General features: G+C 42.7%; 2 protein-coding genes across 2 annotated transcripts in view; one reads left to right on the plus strand and one right to left on the minus strand.

Moving 5' to 3' along the window:
* The window catches only part of rnf123 (ring finger protein 123), a 69,632-nt gene that overhangs the window by 2,692 nt on the left and 41,055 nt on the right, over positions 1–25,885 (minus strand). Inside the window, exons 31-37 of the mRNA XM_084031248.1 lie at positions 24,627–24,721; positions 24,218–24,585; positions 23,923–24,019; positions 23,288–23,848; positions 22,950–23,230; positions 14,712–14,932; positions 8,489–8,583 (exon numbers count right to left, since the gene is read on the minus strand). Coding sequence (XP_083887374.1) covers positions 8,489–8,583; positions 14,712–14,932; positions 22,950–23,230; positions 23,288–23,848; positions 23,923–24,019; positions 24,218–24,585; positions 24,627–24,721 — 1,718 coding nt within the window. The remainder of the gene's footprint in view (positions 1–8,488; positions 8,584–14,711; positions 14,933–22,949; positions 23,231–23,287; positions 23,849–23,922; positions 24,020–24,217; positions 24,586–24,626; positions 24,722–25,885) is intronic.
* Positions 21,695–25,564, plus strand: amigo3 (adhesion molecule with Ig-like domain 3). The gene has a single exon (XM_084034379.1). It carries the CDS (start codon positions 22,964–22,966, stop codon positions 24,575–24,577), a length of 1,614 nt encoding a protein of 537 aa, XP_083890505.1. The 5' UTR covers positions 21,695–22,963; the 3' UTR covers positions 24,578–25,564.

Raw genomic sequence — 25,885 nt, forward strand, 5'->3', positions numbered from 1 at the left:
TGTCCAAAATCACGGACGGAATATTAACTCTATTTATTGATTATAGTTTTGGCATTTCTACTCCCCTGTGACATATACACTCAACAAAAATATAAACGCAACACTTTTGTTTTTGCTCCCATTTTTCATGAGATGGACTTAAAGATCTAAAATTCATTCCAGATACACAATATTACCATTTCTCTCAAACATTGTTCACAAATCAGTCTAAATGTGTGATAGTGAGCACTTCTGCTTTGCTGAGATAATCCATCCCACCTCACAGGTGTGCCACATCAAGATGCTGATCTGACATCATGATTAGTGCACAGGTGTGCCTTAGACTGTCCACAATAAAAGGCCACCCTGAAATGTGCATTTTTTTGCTTTATTGGGGGTCTGGGGACTCAGAACCAGTCAGTATCTGGTGTGACCACCATTTGCCTCATGCAGTGCAACACATCTTCTTCGCATAGAGTTTATCAGATTATCAATTGTGGCCTGTGGAATGTTGGTCCACTCCTCTTCAATGGCTGTGCGAAGTTGCTGGATATTAGTGGGAACTGGTACACGCGGTCGTATACGCCGGTCAAGCACATCCCAAACATGCTCAATGGGTGACATGTCCGGTGAGTATGCTGGCCATGCAAGAACTGGGACATTTTCAGCTTCCAAGAATTGTGTACAGATCCTTGCAACATGGGGCCGTGCATTATCTTGCTGAAACATGAGGTGATGTTCATGGATGTATGGCACAACAATGGGCCTCAGGATCTCATCACGGTATCTCTGTGCATTCAAAATGCCATCAATAAAATGCACCTGTGTTCTTCGTCCATAACAGATGCCTGCCCATACCATAACCCCACCACCACCATGGGCCACTCGATCCACAACATTGACATCAGCAAAGCGCTCACCCACACGACGCCACACACGCTGTCTGCCATCTGCCCTGAACAATGTAAACCGAGATTCATCCGTGAAGAGAACACCTCTCCAACGTGCCAGACGCCATCGAATGTGAGCATTTGCCCACTCAAGTCTGTTACGGCGACGAGCTGGAGTCAGGTCAAGACCCCGATGAGGACGACGAGCATGCAGTTGAGCTTCCCTGAGACGGTTTCTGACAGTTTGTGCAGAAATTGTTTGGTTATGCAAACCAATTGTTTCAGCAGCTGTCTGAGTGGCTGGTCTCAGACGATCTTGGAGGTGAACCTGCTGGATGTGGAGGTCCTGGGCTGGTGTGGTTACACGTGGTCTGCGGTTGTGAGGCCGGTTGGATGTACTGCCATATTCTCTGAAACGCCTTTGGAGAAGGCTTATGGTGGAGAAATGAACATTCAATGCACGAGCAACAGATCTGGTTGACATTCCTGCTGTCAGCATGCCAATTGCACGCTCCCTCAATGCTTGTGGCATCTGTGGCATTTTGCTGTGAGACAAAACTGCACATTTCAGAGTGGCCTTTTATTGTGGGCAGTATAAGGTACACCTGTGCACTAATCATGATGTCAGATCAGCATCTTGATGTGGCACACCTGTGAGGTGGGATGGATTATCTCAGCAAAGCAGAAGTGCTCACTATCACACATTTAGACTGATTTGTGAACAATGTTTGAGAGAAATGGTAATATTGTGTATCTGGAATGAATTTTAGATCTTTAAGTCCATCTCATGAAAAATGGGAGCAAAAACAAAAGTATTGCGTTTATATTTTTGTTAAGTGTATATATAAAGATCTTCATCATCATCATCAACAGTCACATGACAGGATGTCAAACACGTCACTACAACTATTTAGTTACTACAACTCCCATGATCCTCATGTCTGTGATCATGACCTGGAAGGAGAACGTGACTTCGTGGGAGGAGCCTCTCCCCTGCAGGTCTCCCGGAGACCGGCTGTGTCAGGTGGTCTTGGAGAGAGGTCTTGGTTGAAGGGGTCTCGTGGATCCGTCCGTGAGCTTTCCAGCAGCCCTCGCTGTGACCTTCCCGTGACCTTGCTGCTTCCTTAGTGCTCGCTTCGCCCCCCCCCCCCCTGATGTCAGAGTTTAATCAGCATCAGAATAACGAGAAGAGTTTCAGGTCTTTCTTCTGTTTTTCATCACAATCTTCTCTTCTTCTCCTCCTCCTCTTCTCGTTATTCTCACCTTCTTCTTCTTCTGCCACAAATGAGTGTTTCCTGTACGATCCCACATTTCTACTTCCTGTCTCTCCTGTCTGCCGTCTCCCCGTTCACTCCTTTAATCCTCCTCCTCCTCCTCTTCTCACCACCCACAGCACACTGGCTGTCAAACTGCTGCAGAGCTGCAATGTTACACAACACATTCACCACTAACGATGATGAAACTATTTACAGCAAATGTTCTAATAATAATCTTATTCATAATATCAACGAGAATCGTGAAATATGTGTTCTTGTTCTTTATTCGGTTTCACTGTGGACGCACGTCTCTTTGTCCTCGACGCTTAAACGTAACCAATTAAAGCAGTTTGTGAATCAACACACAACGTTCTCAATGACATCACAGCTTCCATGAAAGACTGATGACATCATGAATTCAACTGACTAACAAACACTGCGCTGCATTAGTCCTCCACACATCTCACATCTCTCTTTAGCATGGCTGGATAACAAGGAACTATTTTATATTCCAAATATAGCCTACAAAATGGTGTCCCACAGGGGTCCACACTGGGTCCTATTTTATTTAAAATTCACATTAATAATTTGGGTTTCAATGTTACTAACAAAAAATACAACAAACAACAGAGAGAAAGATGAAAAAGTGAAGGACGGAGACCAAAAGTGAGACAGAAAACAGAATTGAAACGACCACAAAGAGACTGGAAACAAGCACAAAGAGACTCAAAACAACTACAAAGAGACTCAAAACGACCACAAAGAGACTCGAAACGACCACAAAGAGACTTAAAACAACTACAAAGAGACTCAAAACGACCACAAAGAGACTCGAAACGACCACAAAGAGACTAGAAACGATCACAAAGAGACTAGAAACGACCACAAAGAGACTGAAAACAAGCACAAAGAGAATCAAAACAAGCACAAATACACTTGAAACGACCACAAAGAGACTGGAAACAAGCACAAAGAGACTCAAAACGACCACAAAGAGACTCGAAACGACCATAAAGAGACTCAAAACAACTACAAAGAGACTGGAAACAAACACAAAGAGACTGAAAACAAGCACAAAGAGACTGGAAACAAGCACAAAGAGACTCAAAACAAGCACAAAGAGACTGGAAACAAGCACAAAAAGACTCAAAACAACCGTAAAGAGACTGGAAACAAGCACAAAGAGACTGGAAACGACCACAAAGAGACTTGAAACGATCATAAAGAGACTACAAATGACCACAAAGAGACTAGAAACGACCACAGAGATAAAACCACCACAAAGAGACACAAAACGACCAGAAAGAGACTCAAAACTACCACAAATAGATAAAACGACCACAAAGAGACTTGAAACGACCAGAAAGAGACTGGAAACGATCACAAAGAGACTGGAAACGACCACAAGGAGACTCGAAACGATTACAAATAGACTCGAAACAATCACAAAGAGACTAGAAACGACCACAAAGAGACTCAAAACGACCACAAAGAGACTAGAAACGACCACAAAGAGACTCAAAACGACCACAAAGAGACTAGAAACGACCACAAAGAGACTCAAAACGACCACAAAGAGACTAGAAACGACCACAAAGAGACTAGAAACGACCACAAAGAGACTCAAAACGACCACAAAGAGACTAGAAACGATCACAAAGAGACTAGAAATGACCACAAAGAGACTCAAAACGACCACAAAGAGACTAGAAACGACCACAAAGAGACTGGAAACAAGCACAAAGAGACTCAAAACAACTACAAAGAGACTCAAAACGACCACAAAGAGACTCGAAACGACCATAAAGAGACTCAAAACAACTACAAAGAGACTGGAAACAAACACAAAGAGACTGAAAACAAGCACAAAGAGACTGGAAACAAGCACAAAGAGACTCAAAACAAGCACAAAGAGACTGGAAACAAGCACAAAGAGACTGGAAACGACCACAAAGAGACTTGAAACGATCATAAAGAGACTACAAATGACCACAAAGAGACTAGAAACGACCACAGAGATAAAACCACCACAAAGAGACACAAAACGACCAGAAAGAGACTCAAAACTACCACAAATAGATAAAACGACCACAAAGAGACTTGAAACGAAATATAGCCTACAAAATGGTGTCCCACAGGGGTCCACACTGGGTCCTATTTTATTTAAAATTCACATTAATAATTTGGGTTTCAATGTTACTAACAAAAAATACAACAAACAACAGAGAGAAAGATGAAAAAGTGAAGGACGGAGACCAAAAGTGAGACAGAAAACAGAATTGAAACGACCACAAAGAGACTGGAAACAAGCACAAAGAGACTCAAAACAACTACAAAGAGACTCAAAACGACCACAAAGAGACTCGAAACGACCACAAAGAGACTTAAAACAACTACAAAGAGACTCAAAACGACCACAAAGAGACTCGAAACGACCACAAAGAGACTAGAAACGATCACAAAGAGACTAGAAACGACCACAAAGAGACTGAAAACAAGCACAAAGAGAATCAAAACAAGCACAAATACACTTGAAACGACCACAAAGAGACTGGAAACAAGCACAAAGAGACTCAAAACAACTACAAAGAGACTCAAAACGACCACAAAGAGACTCAAAACGACCATAAAGAGACTCAAAACAACTACAAAGAGACTGGAAACAAACACAAAGAGACTGAAAACAAGCACAAAGAGACTGGAAACAAGCACAAAGAGACTCAAAACAAGCACAAAGAGACTGGAAACAAGCACAAAAAGACTCAAAACAACCGTAAAGAGACTGGAAACGACCACAAGGAGACTCGAAACGATTACAAATAGACTCGAAACAATCACAAAGAGACTAGAAACGACCACAAAGAGACTCAAAACGACCACAAAGAGACTAGAAACGACCACAAAGAGACTAGAAACGACCACAAAGAGACTCAAAACGACCACAAAGAGACTAGAAACGATCACAAAGAGACTAGAAATGACCACAAAGAGACTCAAAACGACCACAAAGAGACTAGAAACGATCACAAAGAGACTCAAAACGACCACAAAGAGACTCAAAACGACCACAAAGAGACTAGAAACGACCACAAAGAGACTCAAAACGACCACAAAGAGACTAGAAACGATCACAAAGAGACTAGAAACGATCACAAAGAGACTAGAAACGACCACAAAGATCTATCTATCGGTTGTAGCCTCCTGTGTGTCTGCACAGATAAACATCAGCCTTCACTCATCAGTTTCCTCTCCATTCATTATGAGTTGCTGATTACATTTATTCATGTTGATCATGTTATTAAAATCCTCTCAGGTTCTCGTGTCCCTCACAATAACATTCATCCAAACATCTCCAATAACTCCAGAAAACCTAGATGAAATCATTTCTTAATTATATTATTTCATAGAAAACTATTCTGTTTGTTTGCCTTCAGCCTCATAAATGACATTTTTACAGATTCAGCAGAAACAGCAATGTGTTCTCATCACAGACAGATATTAATAAATTTAACGAGGAATCAAATAAATATCACAACGCAATCTGTCACATGCAGCAAAGACGTGGTATTAGTGTGTGTGTGTGTGTGTGTGTGTGCATTGACCCTGCAGGCTGCACATGTTGGAGTCCTGATGGGAGGCCTGGGCTGCTGTGATTGGTGGATCACATGGATCCTGCCGGTGTGGCGGGGGACGCGTGGTCTCCGGCGAGCCGGCGGACGCCAGAAATAAATAAGTGTGGCAGCTTGAAGGACAGAAGGACGAACATCAGAGGAGTTTTAAATAAGGAATCATAGCGGATTAACGGGAGGAACGGCAGATTTAATCTTTTGTCTCCAGAATGTTCCGAGTCCATGATGACGGTTTACTGAAATGATGCACATCCTCATCCTTTGATTGTCTTCTTCTCAAGCCATGAAGGGAAGTGATCTAATGACCATCTGTATCAACACTCAGCCGTGAGGTCGGCTCGGAGACACAGCGGGCGTTCAGCTAAACGTTCACTGAGTGCACAGTTTAATGCTTCTAATCCTATTAAATGTTATTTATAGTGTCACAACAACAGTCACCTCAGGACGCTTTACACACAGAGCAGGACGAGAACACACATGAGATTATCTACGTTCTTTAGATGAAAGTAGAGATCTATGAGCGGCTGGAGGGCACAAACCTCGTCTAAGGAAGAGAACCGGAGATCTCCAATGGAGGATTTTACATGGTGCCATTGCGACTAATGCCTTTTTATCTGTTTTTAATCGTGGGATCTTAAACGAGTGTCCAGTCTGCAGGTTGACTGAACACATAGTTCATGTTTTTACCGAGTGCAGGAGATTGGCAGAGATTTTAATGTTTTAACCCGTGTTTTTAATCTGTTTACTGTTCCTGTTTTTATTTGTGGAGTCGGTTTTAAAAAAGCAGAAGGCAAAGTGCCAACTCCTAAACTTTTTAATTGTCAATCTACCTCATTCGTAGGGACAAACTGCAGGGTGGGCCGACCCTTGACCTTTGACCCTGTGGAAGTACCACGTGAAGGCCAGATTGAGGGAACATAGATGTGTGCAAGCAACAGTGGGCTCCTGAGGAGATTGAATTTGCATCATTCCACAACTGATTCATTGATTGTATAACTGTTTGTTTTTAAACCAATTGTAAATAAAGTACTGTTAAAAAATTTAAAAAATCCCCTCCTCCTCCTTCTCTATTAAAGATGACATCTGCAGCTGGGCGTGGTGTTTTCTCTGTGTAACCAGGAGATCAAACCAACGTGATGCATTCCTTCTTTATAAGGATGTTTTCTACACGGGACCCTGTCGTTCTCCCTGCTGGCCACCAGGGGGCGACTCCTCTCTGGTTGGATAGAAGTCTATGAGAAGTCTCTGTTCTATTAACGTCCACAAACAGACGGGGTTTATGTGCAGTACCGTCTTCTACCAGCAGGTTCAACTGAAGTATAAAGCACCTCCTCCACGAACGCTGAGGAACAGTGAGCCGCCGGGTCATGATGCATGATGGAGCAAAACAAGAGAGTGGTTAACCCTCCCCCTCTCCTCCCCCTCTCCTCCCCCTCTCCTCCTCCTCATCAATAATAAATCCTCTCCTCCTTGTGGTGGCGTCTGAACGGCAGACTGAAGGATCAGGTTTCCACTGCAGAGGAGGAAATGGTTTCCTCCTGACTCGCTTCACCTCCAGGACCAGCAGACCACCAGACCAGCAGACCACCAGACCAGCCAGACCACTAGACCAGCAGACCACCAGACGGACAACTTCCCCTCAACATCCTCCTCAGCAACATCATCTTAAGTTTTTGTGACCGTCAGTCTGTTCTCCTACAGTTTAACGGGTCTTTAAACGCAACACGGTGAGAAGCAGCAGTTCTGGTGGGTCCAGAGTAAATGATGCTGTTTCTCTGTTTACATTCATCACATTCCCTGAAAAGCATCATGGGAACTGGAACAGACTTTGGTTTCCTCCAAAAACAACACATACATTAACTGTGATAAATGTAATAACTGTAATAAATGTGAAAACTGTAAGAAATGTAATACTTGTAAGAAATGTTAAATGTAATAAACTGTGATGAATGTAAAAACTTTAATAAATGTCATAAAGTGTAATAAACTGTGATAAATGTAAAAACTAAGAAATGTTATCACTGTAATAACTGTAAAAAAAAGTAATAATTAATCAATGTAATAACTGTAAGAAATGTTATAACTAATCAATGTAATAACTGTAAGAAATGTAATAACTAATAAATGTAATAAATGCAAGAGATTTAATAAATTGTGATAAATGTAAAAACTGTGATAAATGTAATAGTGTGATAAATGTAATAACTAATAAATGTAATAAAGTGTGATAAATGTAATAAACTGTGATAAATGTAATAACTAATAAATCTAATAAAGTGTGATAAATGTAATAACTAATAAATCTAATAAAGTGTGATACATGTAATAACTAATAAATCTAATAAAGTGTGATAAATGTAATAACTAATAAATGTAATAAAGTGTGATAAATGTAATAAAGTGTGATAAATGTAATAAACTGTGATAAATGTAATAAACTGTGATAAATGTAATAAAGTGTGATAAATGTAATAACTAATAAATCTAATAAAGTGTGATAAATGTAATAACTAATAAATCTAATAAAGTGTGATAAATGTAATAAAGTGTGATAAATGTAATAAAGTGTGATAAATGTAATAAACTGTGATAAATGTAAAAACTGGAAAATAAATGTAATAAGTGAAATAGCCTGTCACACGTCAGTGAGAGTTCATGTCTGCGTTCATGCTTCGTCTGTACGAGGGTTTCCTGTACAAACACCTGCAGACCGATGACCGGCGGCGGTACTCACCGCGGTGCTCGCTGCGGCCTGCTGGGACTCATCGGTGAGGAACGCCAACATCAACTCCACCTTCTGCTTCTCCTCCTCACTGATGTAGTCGGTGTCTGGTAGGAAACAGAGAGAGTGAGTGAGTGAGTGAGTGTCTTTCCACTCATCTCACGTTCTGCTGCAGAGAACTGAGATCCAGATTTGGGGGTCCCGTCACGGCTTTGTAATCCTGGACCTGGTTTTGGTGACTCACACCTGTTTATCAGCATTTCTCATGTTGAGCATGGCAGCGCGGTGGAAGTTAACCATGGTGGTTTGAGGAGGCAAATACAGGACTTTCGGACCGGCTACCGGCTTCTTACAAGATGTGATCCCTATCGGACACTCAAATCCTGGACGAGCTTGCTGATGCATCGTGTGACGGAGGTAAGAGGATCAGACTGATACAGGATCAGTGTTGGACAAATAAAGACATCTGGGAAACACTCAGAGATCCTGTTTCAGCCGAAGAACCAGATATAAATATAAATATAACGCACAAAGACGAAAGGTGACGCTAAAAATAAAACCTGTCAGTGCTCCAGTTACATGGAACAACGGTACTTAGTCCAGATAGAAGAGAGCAGCAAGGGGACTGGAGAGTCCAGAACCAGCACGCTGTCCCCCCAGGGTTCAACAGAGTGCTGACCTGAAGTGGGTGAAAGGACAGGAAGTGGAAGCAGACCCATAAAGAGTCCACTTTGTGCCCTCAGCAGGTCGATGTTTATTTTCCCATCAGGCCGTGCTGCAGCAGCTCGTCTCTTATACTGATGTTCTGCTGATTCATACATTAATACTCTGTAAAAACCACGTGACTGTCCAATCATATTCTCTGTCTTTACTTCAGTACTAGAATGTCAGCAGCCTGAATCAAAACAACACAGAGGAGAAAAAAACAGAGCTTTCTGCTCCTCTCACTTCACGGCCTTCCATCCGACTCATGTACACCTCTAATACCTGGACCAGACCTGGGGCAGAACCAGGGTCTGGACCGGTATCACAGACCAGACCAGAGGGGGGAGAGAGAGAGAGAGAGAGAGAGAGGGAGGGAGGGAGAGGGAGAGAGAAAGATTGCCAGGAAAAGCCTTCCTGAATTCTTGGTATTTGCCGTCGACTAACAGATATGAAGTAATAAACACAGTAGGAACATTTTAAATATATATATATATAGGAGGAGGAGGAAGAGGGTGTGGAGTTGAAGGTGTATCATAGTACAATGATCAAGTACAAGTACCACAAAGTGGAAAACCAGTACAGCAGTAGTAAAAGTACTCAATCAGCTTCAATCTGTGTCCCTAAGATGAATTCCAGCTTCCTGATTGGTTGCTTTTTTGTTGTTGCCGCGGCCGTTACTCGGATATGATGTCATCGATCACATTCAGACGTTCGTCATAGAAACAACAATCTGATGCTGAGTTTTCATTGGCTGAGAGCCTGAAACTGGAGCATCGAGCATCTCAAGCCTATACTTATAGGATGTGGTTACAGACCCCCCAGTGCTAATTGTGAATATTTAGATAAAATGTGTGAAATGCTTGACTCTGCTTGTTGTACAAATCTTGAATTATATTTTATGGCAGATATGAATGTAAACTGGGAGTTGTTGTCCGGTCCAATGAGAAGGAAATTGGTTGATATATGTGCAGCTTCAGGATTGACTCAAGCAATGAATAAACCAACAAGAATTAGCTTTAATAATGATGGCAGGAGAGTGGCCACTTGTATTAATCATCTCTATTTAAATACACCTGAGATCTGCTCCAAAGCTATATCTATGCCTATAGGATGCAGCGATCACAATCTAATTGCAATAGTTAGGAAAACAAAGGTGCCCAAGGAGGGGTCGAGAATAATTAAGAAGAGGTCGTTTAAAGCATTTGATGAAGAAACATATGTAAGAGATGTTTCAAATGCTAAGATATCAAATATTCTGTTGCTTGAAGATCCTGAAGCTGCCTTTAAAGTTTTTGATGATACATTAACAGGTGTTATAGATCAACATGCACCTGTGAGAAAAGCCACAGTGAGGACTGTTAACTCACCATGGTTGGACAGAGAAACAAAAGAACATATGATTGAAAGAGATCAGGCAAAACAGATTGCTTTATCATCTGGTATTAAATCAGACTGGTAAATGTATTGTAAATTAAGAAATGTACTTATTATTAATGAATTGTAAGAATAAGTCACCTGGGGTTGATTTTCTTGATGGAAGGTTATTGAAACCTATTGTTGGTATTGTGGCCCCAGTGGTAACACATATAATTAATTTATGTTTGACTAAAAATATATGGCTACAAGGATGGAAAATTGCAAAAATAATACCAATTCCCAAAAACAAAAAGTTGCAGTTTTCTGAGTCAAATAGTCGACCTATCAGTTTATTGCCAATTTTGAGTAAAATCATGGAAAAAATTGTGTATGAGCAAATTCAGTCATATTTTTCTAATAATTATTTATTTACAGATTTTCAGCATGCTTACAGGAAAAATATTCTACAACAACAGCTATGACACAAATGTTAGAAGAAAATGATAGGAGCTGTCTTCCTGGATTTTTCGGCAGCGTTTGATATTCTAGATCATGAATTATTATTGGCAAAACTGAAACATTATGGGTTTTCATCATCAGCTTTGTTAATTATTAAAAGTTATTTGAGTGAGAGATGGCAAATGGTTTATTTCAATGGAAGTGAGTCAGATTTAAAACAAGTAAGACATGGAGTACCCCAAGGAAGTTGCCTTGGACCTCTTTTGTACTCAATCTTCACCAATGATTTTCCCTTGGCATTAAAAACAGCTCGCATGACAATGTATGCCGATGATACGACAATTTATTTAGCTGAAAGAACTATTGATGGATTAAATAGAAATTTAAGTGAAGAAATGAAGTTGGTTTCTGAGTGGGTTAACTGTAATGGATTCATTTTGAATGTGTCTAAGACAACTAGTATGGTTATTGGATCAAACTATTCACTGCGTTCAAACCCAGAGCTTAATGTGATGATCAATAACAAATTAATTAAACATGTGAAAGAGGTCAAATTATTAGGAATCATCATAGATCGTACATTATCATGGGACATGCATATTAAGAGGATAATAACCAAAATTGGAAACATTCTTTCAATGATTAGGAGATGCTCTAAATATCTAACAACACAAATTACTAAACAAGTCATTCAAGCACTGGTTTTGTCACATATGGATTATTGTACAGTTGTTTGGTCCAATACCTCACTAGCCAACATCAGAAAACTGCAACTTATACAAAATAAAGCAGCACATGTTGCACTTATGTGTGGAATAAGGATTGAATATTTGTCAAATGCATGCCAGTCTTGGTTGGCTGGATGTTAAGCACAGATTGTCATATTTGTTGATGGTTTTTCTTAAAAATATAATAACAACTAAAATGCCATACATTTTGTATAGAAAATTGTCTTTTAGTTCAAACATACATAATTATTCAACTCGACATGCTGCTGGAGGTTATTTTATTTTACCCAGGGCACTCTCTCAAGTTACAGTGTTATATCAAGCTATGAAGGAGTGGAATGCCCTTCCGAATTATGTCATACAACAAAGAAACATGGTTAGTTTTAAAATGAAACTAAGAGATTATTATTTTGATCGCAATTTTGACCATTAGTAGCCTATTTGTAAATTGGGTCCTGGTATCCTTGTTGTGTAGTGATTCAATGTAGGAGCGGGTAACATATGTTAAGTGTTTGTCTTGGATGTTTTGTTTTTGTATTGAGTATGTGTTTTCTGTATGTATTTTCTGTTTTATGTATTAATGTGTTGTGTGTTAATGGTTTGTATTTGTCATTTATTATGATGAAAAGACCCCAGGAAGAATAGCTGCTGCGTGGCAAAAGCTAATGGGGATCTAAATAAACTAAACTAAACTAAACTAAAGGACACATCACTAACATTAAAACACCAGGACACATCACCAACACTAAAACACCAGGACACATCACCAACATTAAAACACCAGGACACATCACCAACATTAAAACACCAGGACACATCACCAACATTAAAACACCAGGACACATCACCAACATTAAAACACCAGGACACATCACCAACATTAAAACACCAGGACACATCACCAACATTAAAACACCAGGACACATCACCAACACTAAAACACCAGGACACATCACCAACACTAAAACACCAGGACACATCACCAACATTAAAACACCAGGACACATCACCAACATTAAAACACCAGGACACATCACCAACATTAAAACACCAGGACACATCACCAACATTAAAACACCAGGACACATCACCAACACTAAAACACCAGGACACATCACCAACATTAAAACACCAGGACACATGAATCCCAGCATTAATAGAAAAACCTTTCCATTAATACATTACAATTTATTTCCATGTCTTATCATTCAAATGTTGATGTATTTCTTACATATGGAGGTTTTTAATTTAATTTCACAATAATAAAAAAAACATTACAAAAACAGCAAAACATTTTAAAAAGTACCGTGATATTAAGATGCTGAAGCTAATTTTATCTGCATTAACAACAAACATGAACCGATACATCATATTTAATAGTGCATTTATGGATCAGCAACGACTGCAGTAGAAGAACACCATCTGCCTCTGAGAAGCAGTAAAAGTACACAGTGGAGGTTCTTCCCCTCTGGAGTCAAGTGACCTCCACAGACACAAAGAGGGAGCAAATCCTCCAGATGATGCAAACCCAAGGTCGACATGGAAACGACTTGCATTCCCATGGCAACCTGGGAGGATGCCACGGCGACCCGGCTGTCCCCCCACGGCGACAGACCAGCAGGGCCTCACTCACACACACACACACACGCACGCACGCACGCACGCACGCACGCACGCACGCACGCACGCACGCACGCACGCACGCACGCACGCACGCACACACACACACACACACACACACACACACACACACACACACACACACACACACACACACACACACACACACACACACACACACACACACACACACACACACACACACACACACACACACACACACACACACTAGGGGTGCAACGACACAGTTAGCCCATGGTTCAGTACATACCTCGGTTCTTGGGTTACGGTTTTGGTTCTGTTTCACATTGTGTGCACATGGATCGCTTGATCACATGCTGCTTTCAAGGGCTCCTCAAAAACTCCGACATAGCAGATTCAGAGAGAAATACAAGCATGGAAACGTGAAATTACATGAAATCCGAAAATCCAAAACCGAAAATACCTGCATTTTGAACCGTGCATGGTGTACCGTACGCTTCAATATTATATTAAGAAACGTTGCATCCCTAACACACACACACACACACACACACACACACACACAAACTAAAGTAGAAGAAGTCTAAATCACGTTAAGAACACGGCGAGGTCCAAACTTCTGATGGAGTCCCATTAAACAGAGACGCTCAATGCACTTCAGCTGAGACTCTCCCTCCCTCTCCCCCTACCTCTCTCTCCCTCCCTCCCCTCCCTCCCTCTCCCTCCCTCCCTCCCTCCCTCCCTCCCTCTCCCTCTCTCTCCCTCCCTCTCTCGCCACGTCCACATGTCATCACTTAGGAATTCTTGAGCTTCGGTCAAACGTGTTTTGTTCATCCTCGAGTTTAACTGGACGTTCCAACACATTCCTGAAATATAAACAAGGATGTGAAGGACGTGAGTTTACATGACCTTCACCTTTGACCTTTAAATCTGCTCACTTCATCCTCGAGTCCCGTCGGATCATTTCTGCCAAACTTGAAGAAGTTCCTTCCAGACATTCCTGATAGTTATTGGCTGGAAAATACTGAACTGGTAGTCAAGCAGGTTTCCATGGTTACTGTAAATATCAAGACACGTTTGAATGTTCCTCTCGGACCAGAAACGGACTTCAGGAGAGAAAACAGGACTACAGGCTCAGTTCAAACACACGGGACACTAACAGCTGTCTCCTGGGTGAAAGTCATGTGTTTCTGGACACATATACTCCCCAGACGTCCCCCCCAGACCTGGACCTTCTCCCCAAGCAGACTCATGTAGGCTGGATTTTAAACTAATCTGTGTTACTTCGCAGCCTTGAGACATAATTCAATGATATTAAATGTGACATCACTCGAGGCGTCGGCGTAAGGAAACACTGATGCATTGCCTCGGCGGCGTTCACTCACATGCGTGCAGGGAGAAGTGCTTTCGCTCCGAAGGCGGCGTGGTTCCGGCGGCTGAGGGGATCACGGGGGCCCCGGCGGACCCCAGGGAGCCCACCACCGGACGGGCGGGGGAGGGGGCGGCCACCGAGCCGGAGGCGTCTCCTCCCTCTCCAAGCAGGTGCTGGATGGAGTGCAGCTGGAAACACGGGTCGGACAGCAGGACGGAGGAGGCCCGGGAAACCCTGCAGGAGGAGGAGCAACGTCAGACAGAAACCAGGAGGAGAAGAAGAGGAGGAAGATGATGACTGATACTGTACCCCCCCCCCCCCCCCCCCATTCTGCCTCCCCTCAGGGCCTGTGGTGGGGGTGAGGAGGGTGACCATGAACACATCGGACCTCCTCCCCCCTTCATACCTTTACTACTTTTATCAGATTTCATGCATTCAGACCACCAAATGTCTGTGAAAAGAGAGCTGCTGAGATCATCCCAGACCAGATCCAAGATCCTGGTTCCAGCTGGATCCTCCGTCACGGGAAGGAATTCATTCTCCTCCAAATGTTTAGTTTGTATGAGATTCTCGTTTAAATGTATTGAAGCGGTTCTTGTTGGAGGAAACATCGTGTTCACAGGAGGAACATGGTGACATTTCAACGCTGCTGTGACCTTCTCACTACAGCGGCCATGACACTTCACACAGAGGGACTGTGTCTCCTCCTCCTTGTCCTCCTCCTCCTCCAGCTGAAAGGAGTCGCTGAAAGGAGTCGGGATGAGTCAGAGCCGGGGAGCGGGAGAATGTCAGCGCCGGTTTCACGTGGATGCCGCTGCCTCGTTAATTATAAACCAACAAAAGGGCACAGTGTTCAAACTGACGGCTCTTTGTTCACGACGGCCATCTCCTGAAGAGACCACATTGGCATCCAACCCCCGGGGCGACGGCTGGTTGGTGTTCAACGTCGGGACTCCTAGAAACCTCAGAACTGAAGACGCTTTTAAAGGAGTGAATCGTTGACAGTGAAATGAAAGAGTGAACACATTCACAAGTAAGACTGTAGACCTCAGACCGCTCTCAATTTCCATGGAAACAGTTATTCTCACAGTTGCAGCAGAACGACTCGGTTGTAATGGGATGCTAACATCGGTCTCCTGGGTGACAGTCCTGTGTTCTGCACCCGGTTTCCTTTAAAGCCCGATTCACACGGTGCAGTTTTGTTGAATCGTGATATTTAGCAGCATTGTATCGATACACGGACACCAAGTATCAAACCTTTCTGATAGGAACCACTAATATGGCCGACACAAATTAAACCTTGTGGTAGAAATGTCTTCTTCAGGCCACTAGATGGTGCTGAGTCATCTTTGGGGTGCTCATGGGTAAAACGCTTTGCTGCAATTAAATGATTGAAACATTTTGTCAAAACAGAAGTTGACAAGCTGCATTTACAGCTTAAACAAATAATTACTCTTATTAGAATTACTCTGGTATCGTAACACTGTGGTGGTGGGTGTCCTGTTTCGCCGGCCGTTACTAAGCAACCTAGCCCTGCACGCTGCGATGGCGATGATGACGTCGGGGGAATTCAGTCAGACCGATATTTATGAAACGAAAACTGAAAATGATTTGTCTCTTTCTGTCACCAGATCTGAATGAATAAATGATAAACTATTAACTTTTGTCACTGCATCGGAAATCATTCTTTGGTCTTTGTAGAGGAGTGTGTATGTGTGTGTGTGTGTGGTCTTAATATGCTAATAACTGGACCACCTATTGTGTGTCAGCATAAATGTATCGCGGTCTCCTCTTTTTAGTGACAGTGTGTGTGTGTGTGTGTGTGTGAACTTAATCCCCTGAGACAGGACATCAGAAACACACTGATGAAACACAATGACCAAGATACACACACACACACACACACACACACACACACACACACACACAATCATGTTTCCATGACTTTTTGGAGACATTACATTGACGTAGATTAATTTCCTGGAGACGTAGGACACTGATCAGCTAACCCTCAACTTTAGAACTGTAACTAACATTAAACCTTCAACTGGGTGATTTCTGTTTGTTACGTTTCATTGTCCCACTTTGTCCCAAATTAAAACGGTGTGTTTAACAGCAACCAGAGAGAAAAGCAGCTGAAACCGACCAGGGTCACATGGACACATGAGTGTTTAAGAGTTGATCAGTAACAACAGGAGAAGAGTACAAAAACATACATTCTTTCAGACATTTCAAAAATTAGTTAAGAAAGATGTCAGCATCATCGTAGAACATCATAAGAAAACGAATCCAGCTCTGCCTCCGTTAAACCGGTTTCTCTGATTGTATCACTAAAGGTTAATAAAGGTCATTTGGAATAATTATGCAAACAAGGCGTGTTCATAATGCATACAAAACTAGAATAAAGTCTCTTTAAAAACACTCAGCATGTCAAGATGGTGTATTCAAATTTAAACGTTAATACATGAATGGAATCCTAATTTTCACAATAGCCCGTAATGCAAAGAGATATCAAATAATAGGTCAGACTTTCTGTTACCATGGCAACGCGTGTTGGTTGAGGAATAATTGAATCGATAATATCGAAGATCCCGATGTTTATGATACAGAGTTAAAGTATAAGACTGATACAGAGTGAAAGTATAATAGTGATAGAGTTAAAGTATAAGAGTGATACAAAGTTAAAGTATAAGAGTGATACAGAGTTAAAGTATAAGAGAGATACAGAGTTAAAGTATGATACAGAGTTAAAGTATAAGAGAGATACAGAGTTAAAGTATAAGAGTGATACAGAGTTAAAGTATGATACAGAGTTAAAGTATAAGAGTGATACAGAGTTAAAGTATAAGAGTGATACAGAGTTAAAGTATGATACAGAGTTTAAGTATAAGAGTGATACGGAGTTAAAGTATAAGAGTGATACAGAGTTAAAGTATAAGAGTGATACAGAGTTAAAGTATAAGAGTGATAGAGTTAAAGTATAAGAGAGATACAGAGTTAAAGTATAAGAGTGATACGGAGTTAAAGTATAAGAGTGATACAGAGTTAAAGTTTAAGAGTGATAGAGTTAAAGTATAAGAGAGATACAGAGTTAAAGTATAAGAGTGATACAGAGTTAAAGTATGATACAGAGTTAAAGTATAAGAGTGATACGGAGTTAAAGTATAAGAGTGATACAGAGTTAAAGTATAAGAGTGATACAGAGTTAAAGTATAAGAGTGATAGAGTTAAAGTATAAGAGTGATAGAGTTAAAGTATAAGAGTGATACAGAGTTAAAGTATAAGAGTGATAGAGTTAAAGTATAAGAGTGATACAGAGTTAAAGTATAAGAGTGATACAGAGTTAAAGTATAAGAGTGATACAGAGTTAAAGTATAAGAGAGATACAGAGTTAAAGTATAAGAGTGATACAGAGTTAAAGTATGATACAGAGTTAAAGTATAAGAGTGATACAGAGTTAAAGTATAAGAGTGATACAGAGTTAAAGTATGATACAGAGTTTAAGTATAAGAGTGATACGGAGTTAAAGTATAAGAGTGATACAGAGTTAAAGTATAAGAGTGATACAGAGTTAAAGTATAAGAGTGATAGAGTTAAAGTATAAGAGAGATACAGAGTTAAAGTATAAGAGTGATACGGAGTTAAAGTATAAGAGTGATACAGAGTTAAAGTTTAAGAGTGATAGAGTTAAAGTATAAGAGAGATACAGAGTTAAAGTATAAGAGTGATACAGAGTTAAAGTATGATACAGAGTTAAAGTATAAGAGTGATACGGAGTTAAAGTATAAGAGTGATACAGAGTTAAAGTATAAGAGTGATACAGAGTTAAAGTATAAGAGTGATAGAGTTAAAGTATAAGAGTGATAGAGTTAAAGTATAAGAGTGATACAGAGTTAAAGTATAAGAGTGATAGAGTTAAAGTATAAGAGTGATACAGAGTTAAAGTATAAGAGTGATACAGAGTTAAAGTATAAGAGTGATACAGAGTTAAAGTATAAGAGAGATACAGAGTTAAAGTATAAGAGTGATACAGAGTTAAAGTATAAGAGTGATACAGAGTTAAAGTATAAGAGTGATAGAGTTAAAGTATAAGAGTGATACAGAGTTAAAGTATAAGAGTGATAGAGTTAAAGTATAAGAGAGATACAGAGTTAAAGTATGATACAGAGTTAAAGTATAAGAGAGATACAGAGTTAAAGTATAAGAGTGATACACAGTTAAAGTATGATACAGAGTTAAAGTATAAGAGTGATAGAGTTAAAGTATAAGAGTAATACAGAGTTAAAGTATAAGAGTGATACAGAGTTAAAGTATGATACAGAGTTAAAGTATAAGAGTGATACGGAGTTAAAGTATAAGAGTGATACAGAGTTAAAGTATAAGAGTGATACAGAGTTAAAGTATAAGAGTGATAGAGTTAAAGTATAAGAGAGATACAGAGTTAAAGTATAAGAGTGATACAGAGTTAAACTATGATACAGAGTTAAAGTATAAGAGTGATAGAGTTAAAGTATAAGAGAGATACAGAGTTAAAGTATAAGAGTGATACAGAGTTAAACTATGATACAGAGTTAAAGTATAAGAGTGATACGGAGTTAAAGTATAAGAGTGATACAGAGTTAAAGTATAAGAGTGATACAGAGTTAAAGTATAAGAGTGATAGAGTTTAAGTATAAGAGTGATAGAGTTAAAGTATAAGAGTGATACAGAGTTAAAGTATAAGAGTGATAGAGTTAAAGTATAAGAGTGATACACAGTTAAAGTATAAGAGTGATACAGAGTTAAAGTATAAGAGTGATACAGAGTTAAAGTATAAGAGTGATACAGAGTTAAAGTATAAGAATGATACAGAGTTAAAGTATAAGAGAGATACAGAGTTAAAGTATAAGAGTGATAGAGTTAAAGTATAAGAGTGATACAGAGTTAAAGTATAAGAGTGATATAGTTAAAGTATAAGAGTGATAGAGTTAAAGTATAAGAGTGATAGAGTTAAAGTATAAGAGTGATACAGAGTTAAAGTATAAGAGTGATACAGAGTTAAAGTATAAGAGTGATAGAGTTAAAGTATAAGAGAGATACAGAGTTAAAGTATAAAAGTGATACAGAGTTAAAGTATAAGAGTGATACAGAGTTAAAGTATAAGAGTGATAGAGTTAAAGTATAAGAGAGATACAGAGTTAAAGTATAAAAGTGATACAGAGTTAAAGTATAAGAGTGATAGAGTTAAAGTATAAGAGCGATAGAGTTAAAGTATAAGAGTGATACAGAGTTAAAGTATAAGAGTGATACAGAGTTAAAGTATAAGAGTGATAGAGTTAAAGTATAAGAGAGATACAGAGTTAAAGTATAAAAGTGATACAGAGTTAAAGTATAAGAGTGATACAGAGTTAAAGTATAAGAGTGATAGAGTTAAAGTATAAGAGAGATACAGAGTTAAAGTATAAGAGTGATACAGAGTTAAAGTATAAGAGTGATAGAGTTAAAGTATAAGAGTGATACAGAGTTGAAGTATAAGAGTGACACAGAGTTAAAGTATAAGAGTGATATAGTTAAAGTATAAGAGTGATACAGAGTTAAAGTATAAGAGTGATACAGAGTTAAAGTATAAGAGTGATATAGTTAAAGTATAAGAGTGATACAGAGTTACAGTATATGAGTGATACAGAGTTAAAGTATAACAGTGATAAAGAGTTAAAGTATAAGAGTGATACAGAGTTACAGTATAAGAGTGATACAGAGTTAAAGAATAAGAGTGATACAGAGTTAAATATGTGACCCTGATGAGGGTGAAGACCTTCTCTTGTCAGTATGATGTCATTGTGTTCTTTCTTGGATGCCCCACTAACTCTCTGGCATGAAGCCCAGAGTTCATTTGTCCAGCTCGTGTGTGTATATGTGTGAGTGTATGTGCGTGTATGTGTGTGTATACTGTATGTGTGTGAGTATCTACACTTTATTGCCAAAAGTATTCACTCACCCATCCAAATAACTGAAATCAGGTGTTCAATAACTTCCATGGCCACCGGTGTATAAAAGCAGCACCTCGGCATGCAGACTGTTTCTACAAACGTGAAAGAATGGGTCGCCCTCAGGAGCTCAGTGGATGTCCTTGGTGATGTGGTTTATGACGACCTTAACGAAGGCCTTTTAGAAGAAGGATTCATCCTCTGGGGAACACAAGTGTGTCCTGACTATAACAAACACATGAGACTCAGAAGTACAACGAGCTGACAGGGTCATAACCCCAGAGGTGAGAACGGTGTACTGCACCTTTACTAGACCGGGAAGGTTGAATACACAACCAGAAATATTACTCATTAATGTTATGCTATGATACGTTCATCTAGGGCTAAAACAACAGGAGATACGTCTGCTTCATGACTCTCTGACCAATCAGAGTCATGGATGGTGAGGCAACAGAGAGGGACCATAGTAGAAGAAGAAGAGAGACGATAGTAGAAGAAGAGAGAAACCATAGTAGAAGAAGAGAGACGATAGTAGAAGAAGAGAGAGAAACCATAGTAGAAGAGAGAGACGATAGTAGAAGAAGAGAGAGACGATAGTAGAAGAAGAAGAAGAGAGAGAAACCATAGTAGAAAAAGAGAGAGACGATAGTAGAAGAAGAAGAGAGAGAAACCATAGTAGAAGAAGAGAGAGACGATAGTAGAAGAAGAGAGAGACGATAGTAGAAGAAGAAGAAGAAGAGAGAGAAACCATAGTAGAAGAAGAGAGAGAGGGGGGGGGTGGGGGGAGAGGTAGATCGACTGATTTGGGGAAGAAAACAACAATGAGCCTGAGATAGAAACAGTAATAGTCAGAAATCAGAGCAGTAAAAAGACAAGAGTTGGAGACAAGGAAGAAGAGGAGGGTCTGAGATGGGCGGGGAATCTGAAGGGGGAGAGAGTGAGAGAGAGAGAGAGAGGGGGGGGAGGAGCTGGGAAAGCACCAGAGGAGGCAGACACAGCTCTCTATGGAGAGAAGAGGAGAGGGGAAGCAGCTCCACCTCCTCGACACACACATCTGTGTTTCTGTGTGTAGATCTCCCGACACACACACACACATCTGGAGGGATAACTTCTCTGCTATCGGCGAGGCGTTTCCTTCTCTTCTGAACCTCAGAGGAGCAGAGAGAGAAGAAGAGCTGCATGTTTCACAGATTTCTCTTCTGCATGATATTCTCTCATCCTCCCACTGCCGAGGAGAAAACATACAAACAAGAGGAAGAAGAAGAAGAAGAGGAGGAACGTCTGCACGAATCAGCCGCAGGAGAAACACAGGGAGCGTGAAGCCTTTGAGAGTCTGCCGCCTGCGAGCGAACACGAGTGAAGTGGAGTGAAGTGGACAGGATGCTGACTTCTTTGAAAACCTGATCTGGGACTCGGGGGGGGTCCGTGGGCGGTCGGCAGCCGGGGCCGTGATTCACAAAAAGCCGACTTGGCGTGTAAATAGAGAGATGCTGCGACTGAGCCGAGGCTCGTTTATCAGCAGAGGAGCCGCCGTGAGGCGAGCGTGAAGCTCCGCCGGCAGGACGACATCCCGAGGCTGCTTCTGTCCTCTGGAGAGCTGGGATCATCACGAGGCGGCCCGGCCGAGGTAAAGTGATCCGGATCCAACGGGAGACCGCTTCTGTGCTGCAGTTATGGGATAAATGCCTCGGCGAGGGGAGACAGGAAGTCATGCTGAACGCTCCACACCATGTTCTCTCTCTGACTGGAATAAAAGGAGAAGATTTTAACACTGCGACGTACCCGCAGATCCACTTCAGTCCACTTCTCAGGTCCACCTGGATCCGTTGGGAAAGCCACTGAACTTTCTGCTCATTCACGTCGTTTTACCTTCATCAGACAGTCGGCTCACTTTCACTCTGCTGAAGGGATCTGTTTGTTTACAGCGGCACACCTGGTCCTGGACCGAGTCCTGGACTTCACAAACTGGACCTCTTTGTTGCGTAGCCTCTTTTCCCCGTGTTTGTCCGTCACGTCAGCAGGTGGATGCAATCGCCTCATTCTTCATTAACCAGGTTTCACAAAAAAATGGAGCGGGAAGCGTGAATGACCGGCGAGCATCACGCTGACATCACGCTGACATCACACTGACATCACTAGTTTAAATCAGACTTGGACGACTGTTGGAGGCGATGAGAGAGTCGGAGTGAGTAGAACCCCGACGGCGGTCTGCAGCTCAGCGAGGTAACGATGAGAGTAACAGTTCAACGCTTCCAGCCTGCAGAGAATCAGAGAGAAGAGTAAACCTGCTGGTGGCGTCATGTGGTCCGTTACTGGGAGATCTGGTCTCCTGCAGGGTGTGGTGGGTCCGTGCTGGTCTGGTGTTGTCTTGTTCATCTGTCTCCAGCTCCCCCTTCTGATTCCAGTCCAGGCCACCATCTGCACGTCTCAGGTATCCCCCCAGGCCGGCGGATGCCTCTGTGCCTCGGACATCCTCAGCTGCACCGGCGCGGGTCTGGACCAGGTCCCCAGAGAGATGCCGGTCTCTGCCGTCACTCTTGATCTCAGCCACAACCGGATCATGCTGCTGGAGGGGGGAGGGTTTGAAGGACTTTATCGATTAGAGACGTTACGGTTGGCGCACAATCAGCTGACGGCTATCCAGCCGGGGGCGTTCCGAAACTCCTCCGGGACTCTGCTGCGACACCTGGACCTGTCGTCCAATCAGCTCCGGGTCCTGGAGCAGCATTACTTCCTGGACCTTCACGGACTGAAGGAGCTGCTGCTGTTTAACAACCGTCTGGTCCACGTAGAGAGCAGAGCTCTGGCCGGTCTGGGCGGCCTCCACAAGGTCTACCTCAGTCACAACCGCCTCACGGACTTCCCGTTCTTCTCCGTCCAGGAGCACAGCCACCCCCACCTGTCCATGCTGGACCTGTCCTCCAACCGGCTGCCCCGCCTGCCCCTGGAGGACATCACCCACCTGCCCGCCACCCTGCAGAGAGGCCTCTTCCTGCACAACAACTCCCTGGTGTGCGAGTGCTCCATGTACAGACTGTTCCGGCAGTGGGAACTGAGAGGATTCGCCTCTGTGAAGGACTTCAGACAGGAGCACACGTGTCTGGTCTACGGGATCCAGCGGGGCATGGTGCGGTTCTTCCTGCACAACCGCTACTTTGAGAGGTGCAACCTGACGAGTCAGGGTCTGAAGGAGCAGGAGAGCAGCGTGTTGGTGAAGGCGGGCCAGCCGGCGCTGCTGCACTGCGTGACCACGCTCACCGGGCAGCAGGTCACCTTCTTCTGGATGTCGCCCACCCAGGAGTATGTGGTGCCGCCGGGGAACAACGGCTCGTTAAAGATGTTCGCCAACGGCAGCCTGGAGATCGTGGCGGCCCGTGACAAGGACTCTGGGATCTACTTGTGCATGTCGCTGGACCAGCAGCGCAACGAGACGCAGGAGGTCAACGTGACGGTGCTGCTGCACTTCGACGAGCCCTACGAGCCCTTCAACACCGGGTTCACCACCCTGCTGGGCTGCGTGGTGAGCTTGGTGCTGGTCCTCATGTACCTCTACCTGACGCCGTGCCGCTGCCCCCCCTGCCCCAGAGCTCCAACCCAGGCATCATCCACCCTGGGCCACGGGAACGAGGCCGGGGCGGGGAGCGCCCAGTCCTCCATCCTCACCCCGACTCCGCCGGCGACAACCGAGGGCCCGGGCCGCAAGGTCAGTACCAACAAGCATGTGGTCTTTCTGGAGCCAATCAGAGAGCAGCAGAACGGCAGACTCAAGGCGGGCCTGGGGGGACATTTGGGGCCAGGTTTACTGCTAGGGGCAGAGCAGCACTCAAAGCTGCAACACCAGTCCCCGCAGAGGGTGGGGGAGATGGACACCATCATGTCCATGTTCTCGGACACCACCGTCCCGTTGCCATAGCAACGGGACTAACAGAGAGAGGGACATAGACACTATCATATCCTCTCACACCCAGCACCAGACCTCCTCCCTTCCCCAGCACCAGACCACCTCCCACCTGCCCCAGCACCAGACCACCTGCCCCAGCACCAGACCACCGCCCACCTGCCCCAGCACCAGACCACCTGCCCCTGCACCAGATCACCTTCCAACTGTCCCCAACACCAGACCTGAGCAAACCAGTAGTCCAATACTGACTTTCAAACTGTATTTTTTTTCTGTGCAACTACCTGATAAAAACAGACCAACTTGAATCGATTGAAAACCAAATTAGATAAACCGTTGTTCGACCGGGTCTCACCTTCTGAGCCCTGCAGACAGACAGCCATGGACCGATGCACTGTGACGGGACGGGCTCCGGCGGACTGACGGGGTTTGGTGAGAGACCGGGACCGGTGCAGGAGACTGTGATGAACTTAGCTGCTCCCTTTAAGCTCCAACCTTTATCAAACATGCTGCAGATGCCTTCTCGTCTCGGACGGAGAGCAAAGAGCTTTTTGTAGAGCTTTCTAGTGTTTCCTTGTTTATTAGAGCCGGCCTGCATAGACATGTGAACGTTGTAGAAACGCTGAGAAGACCACGCAGAGTAGCTTTTAGTTGAGTAAAAATAGAAACCGTTTTAAAAGGATGAGTTTTGAAGTCTCCCTCCCCCCTCCCCCCTCCTCCCCCCCTCCCCCCTGGAACCTGATTGCTGTCATCATCAGTCAGAACAGAAGTTCAGGAAAAGAAAAGGGAAGTAAATAAATGAAAAGCATCCGTTGGAATCATTCCAACCCCAGTTTGGAAGTGAGCCGGTGACGACGAAGATACTTTGTGGTGAATATAAGCAGGACTGAAGGGACAATCAGGGCGGACATGTTTCTGTTTTTATGTTCTTCTTCACTGTACTCCTCCTCCCCCCCCCCCCCCCCCCCACCTGTCTCTATCTGTGTGTGAATAAACGTCTGTATCACACCTCTGTGTGTGCGTGTGCATGTATCTGTACACACTCTGGACCTTCTCTATGTCCCGCCCCTCAAACAGACTATCCAATCATAGCGTAGCATCGTCCAGCTCTGATCATAAACATACAGGCGTGTATATTAATGAAAAGGCATGATGCCACGTTAGTGAACCAGGAGGTGCAACCAACACTAGTTAGCTACTAAGATGACTAACACCTTGAACTATGAAGCTAACTTTGTTAGCAGCTTCACACCAGAATCCACCTGGATCCAGATCCAGTAAGACTGCTGCTGATCATCACGGATCACAATTAATAGCGGGACA

This window comes from Eutrigla gurnardus, assembly GCF_963514095.1.
Source record: "Eutrigla gurnardus genome assembly, chromosome: 2".
NCBI classification, from domain to species: Eukaryota; Metazoa; Chordata; class Actinopteri; order Perciformes; family Triglidae; genus Eutrigla; species Eutrigla gurnardus.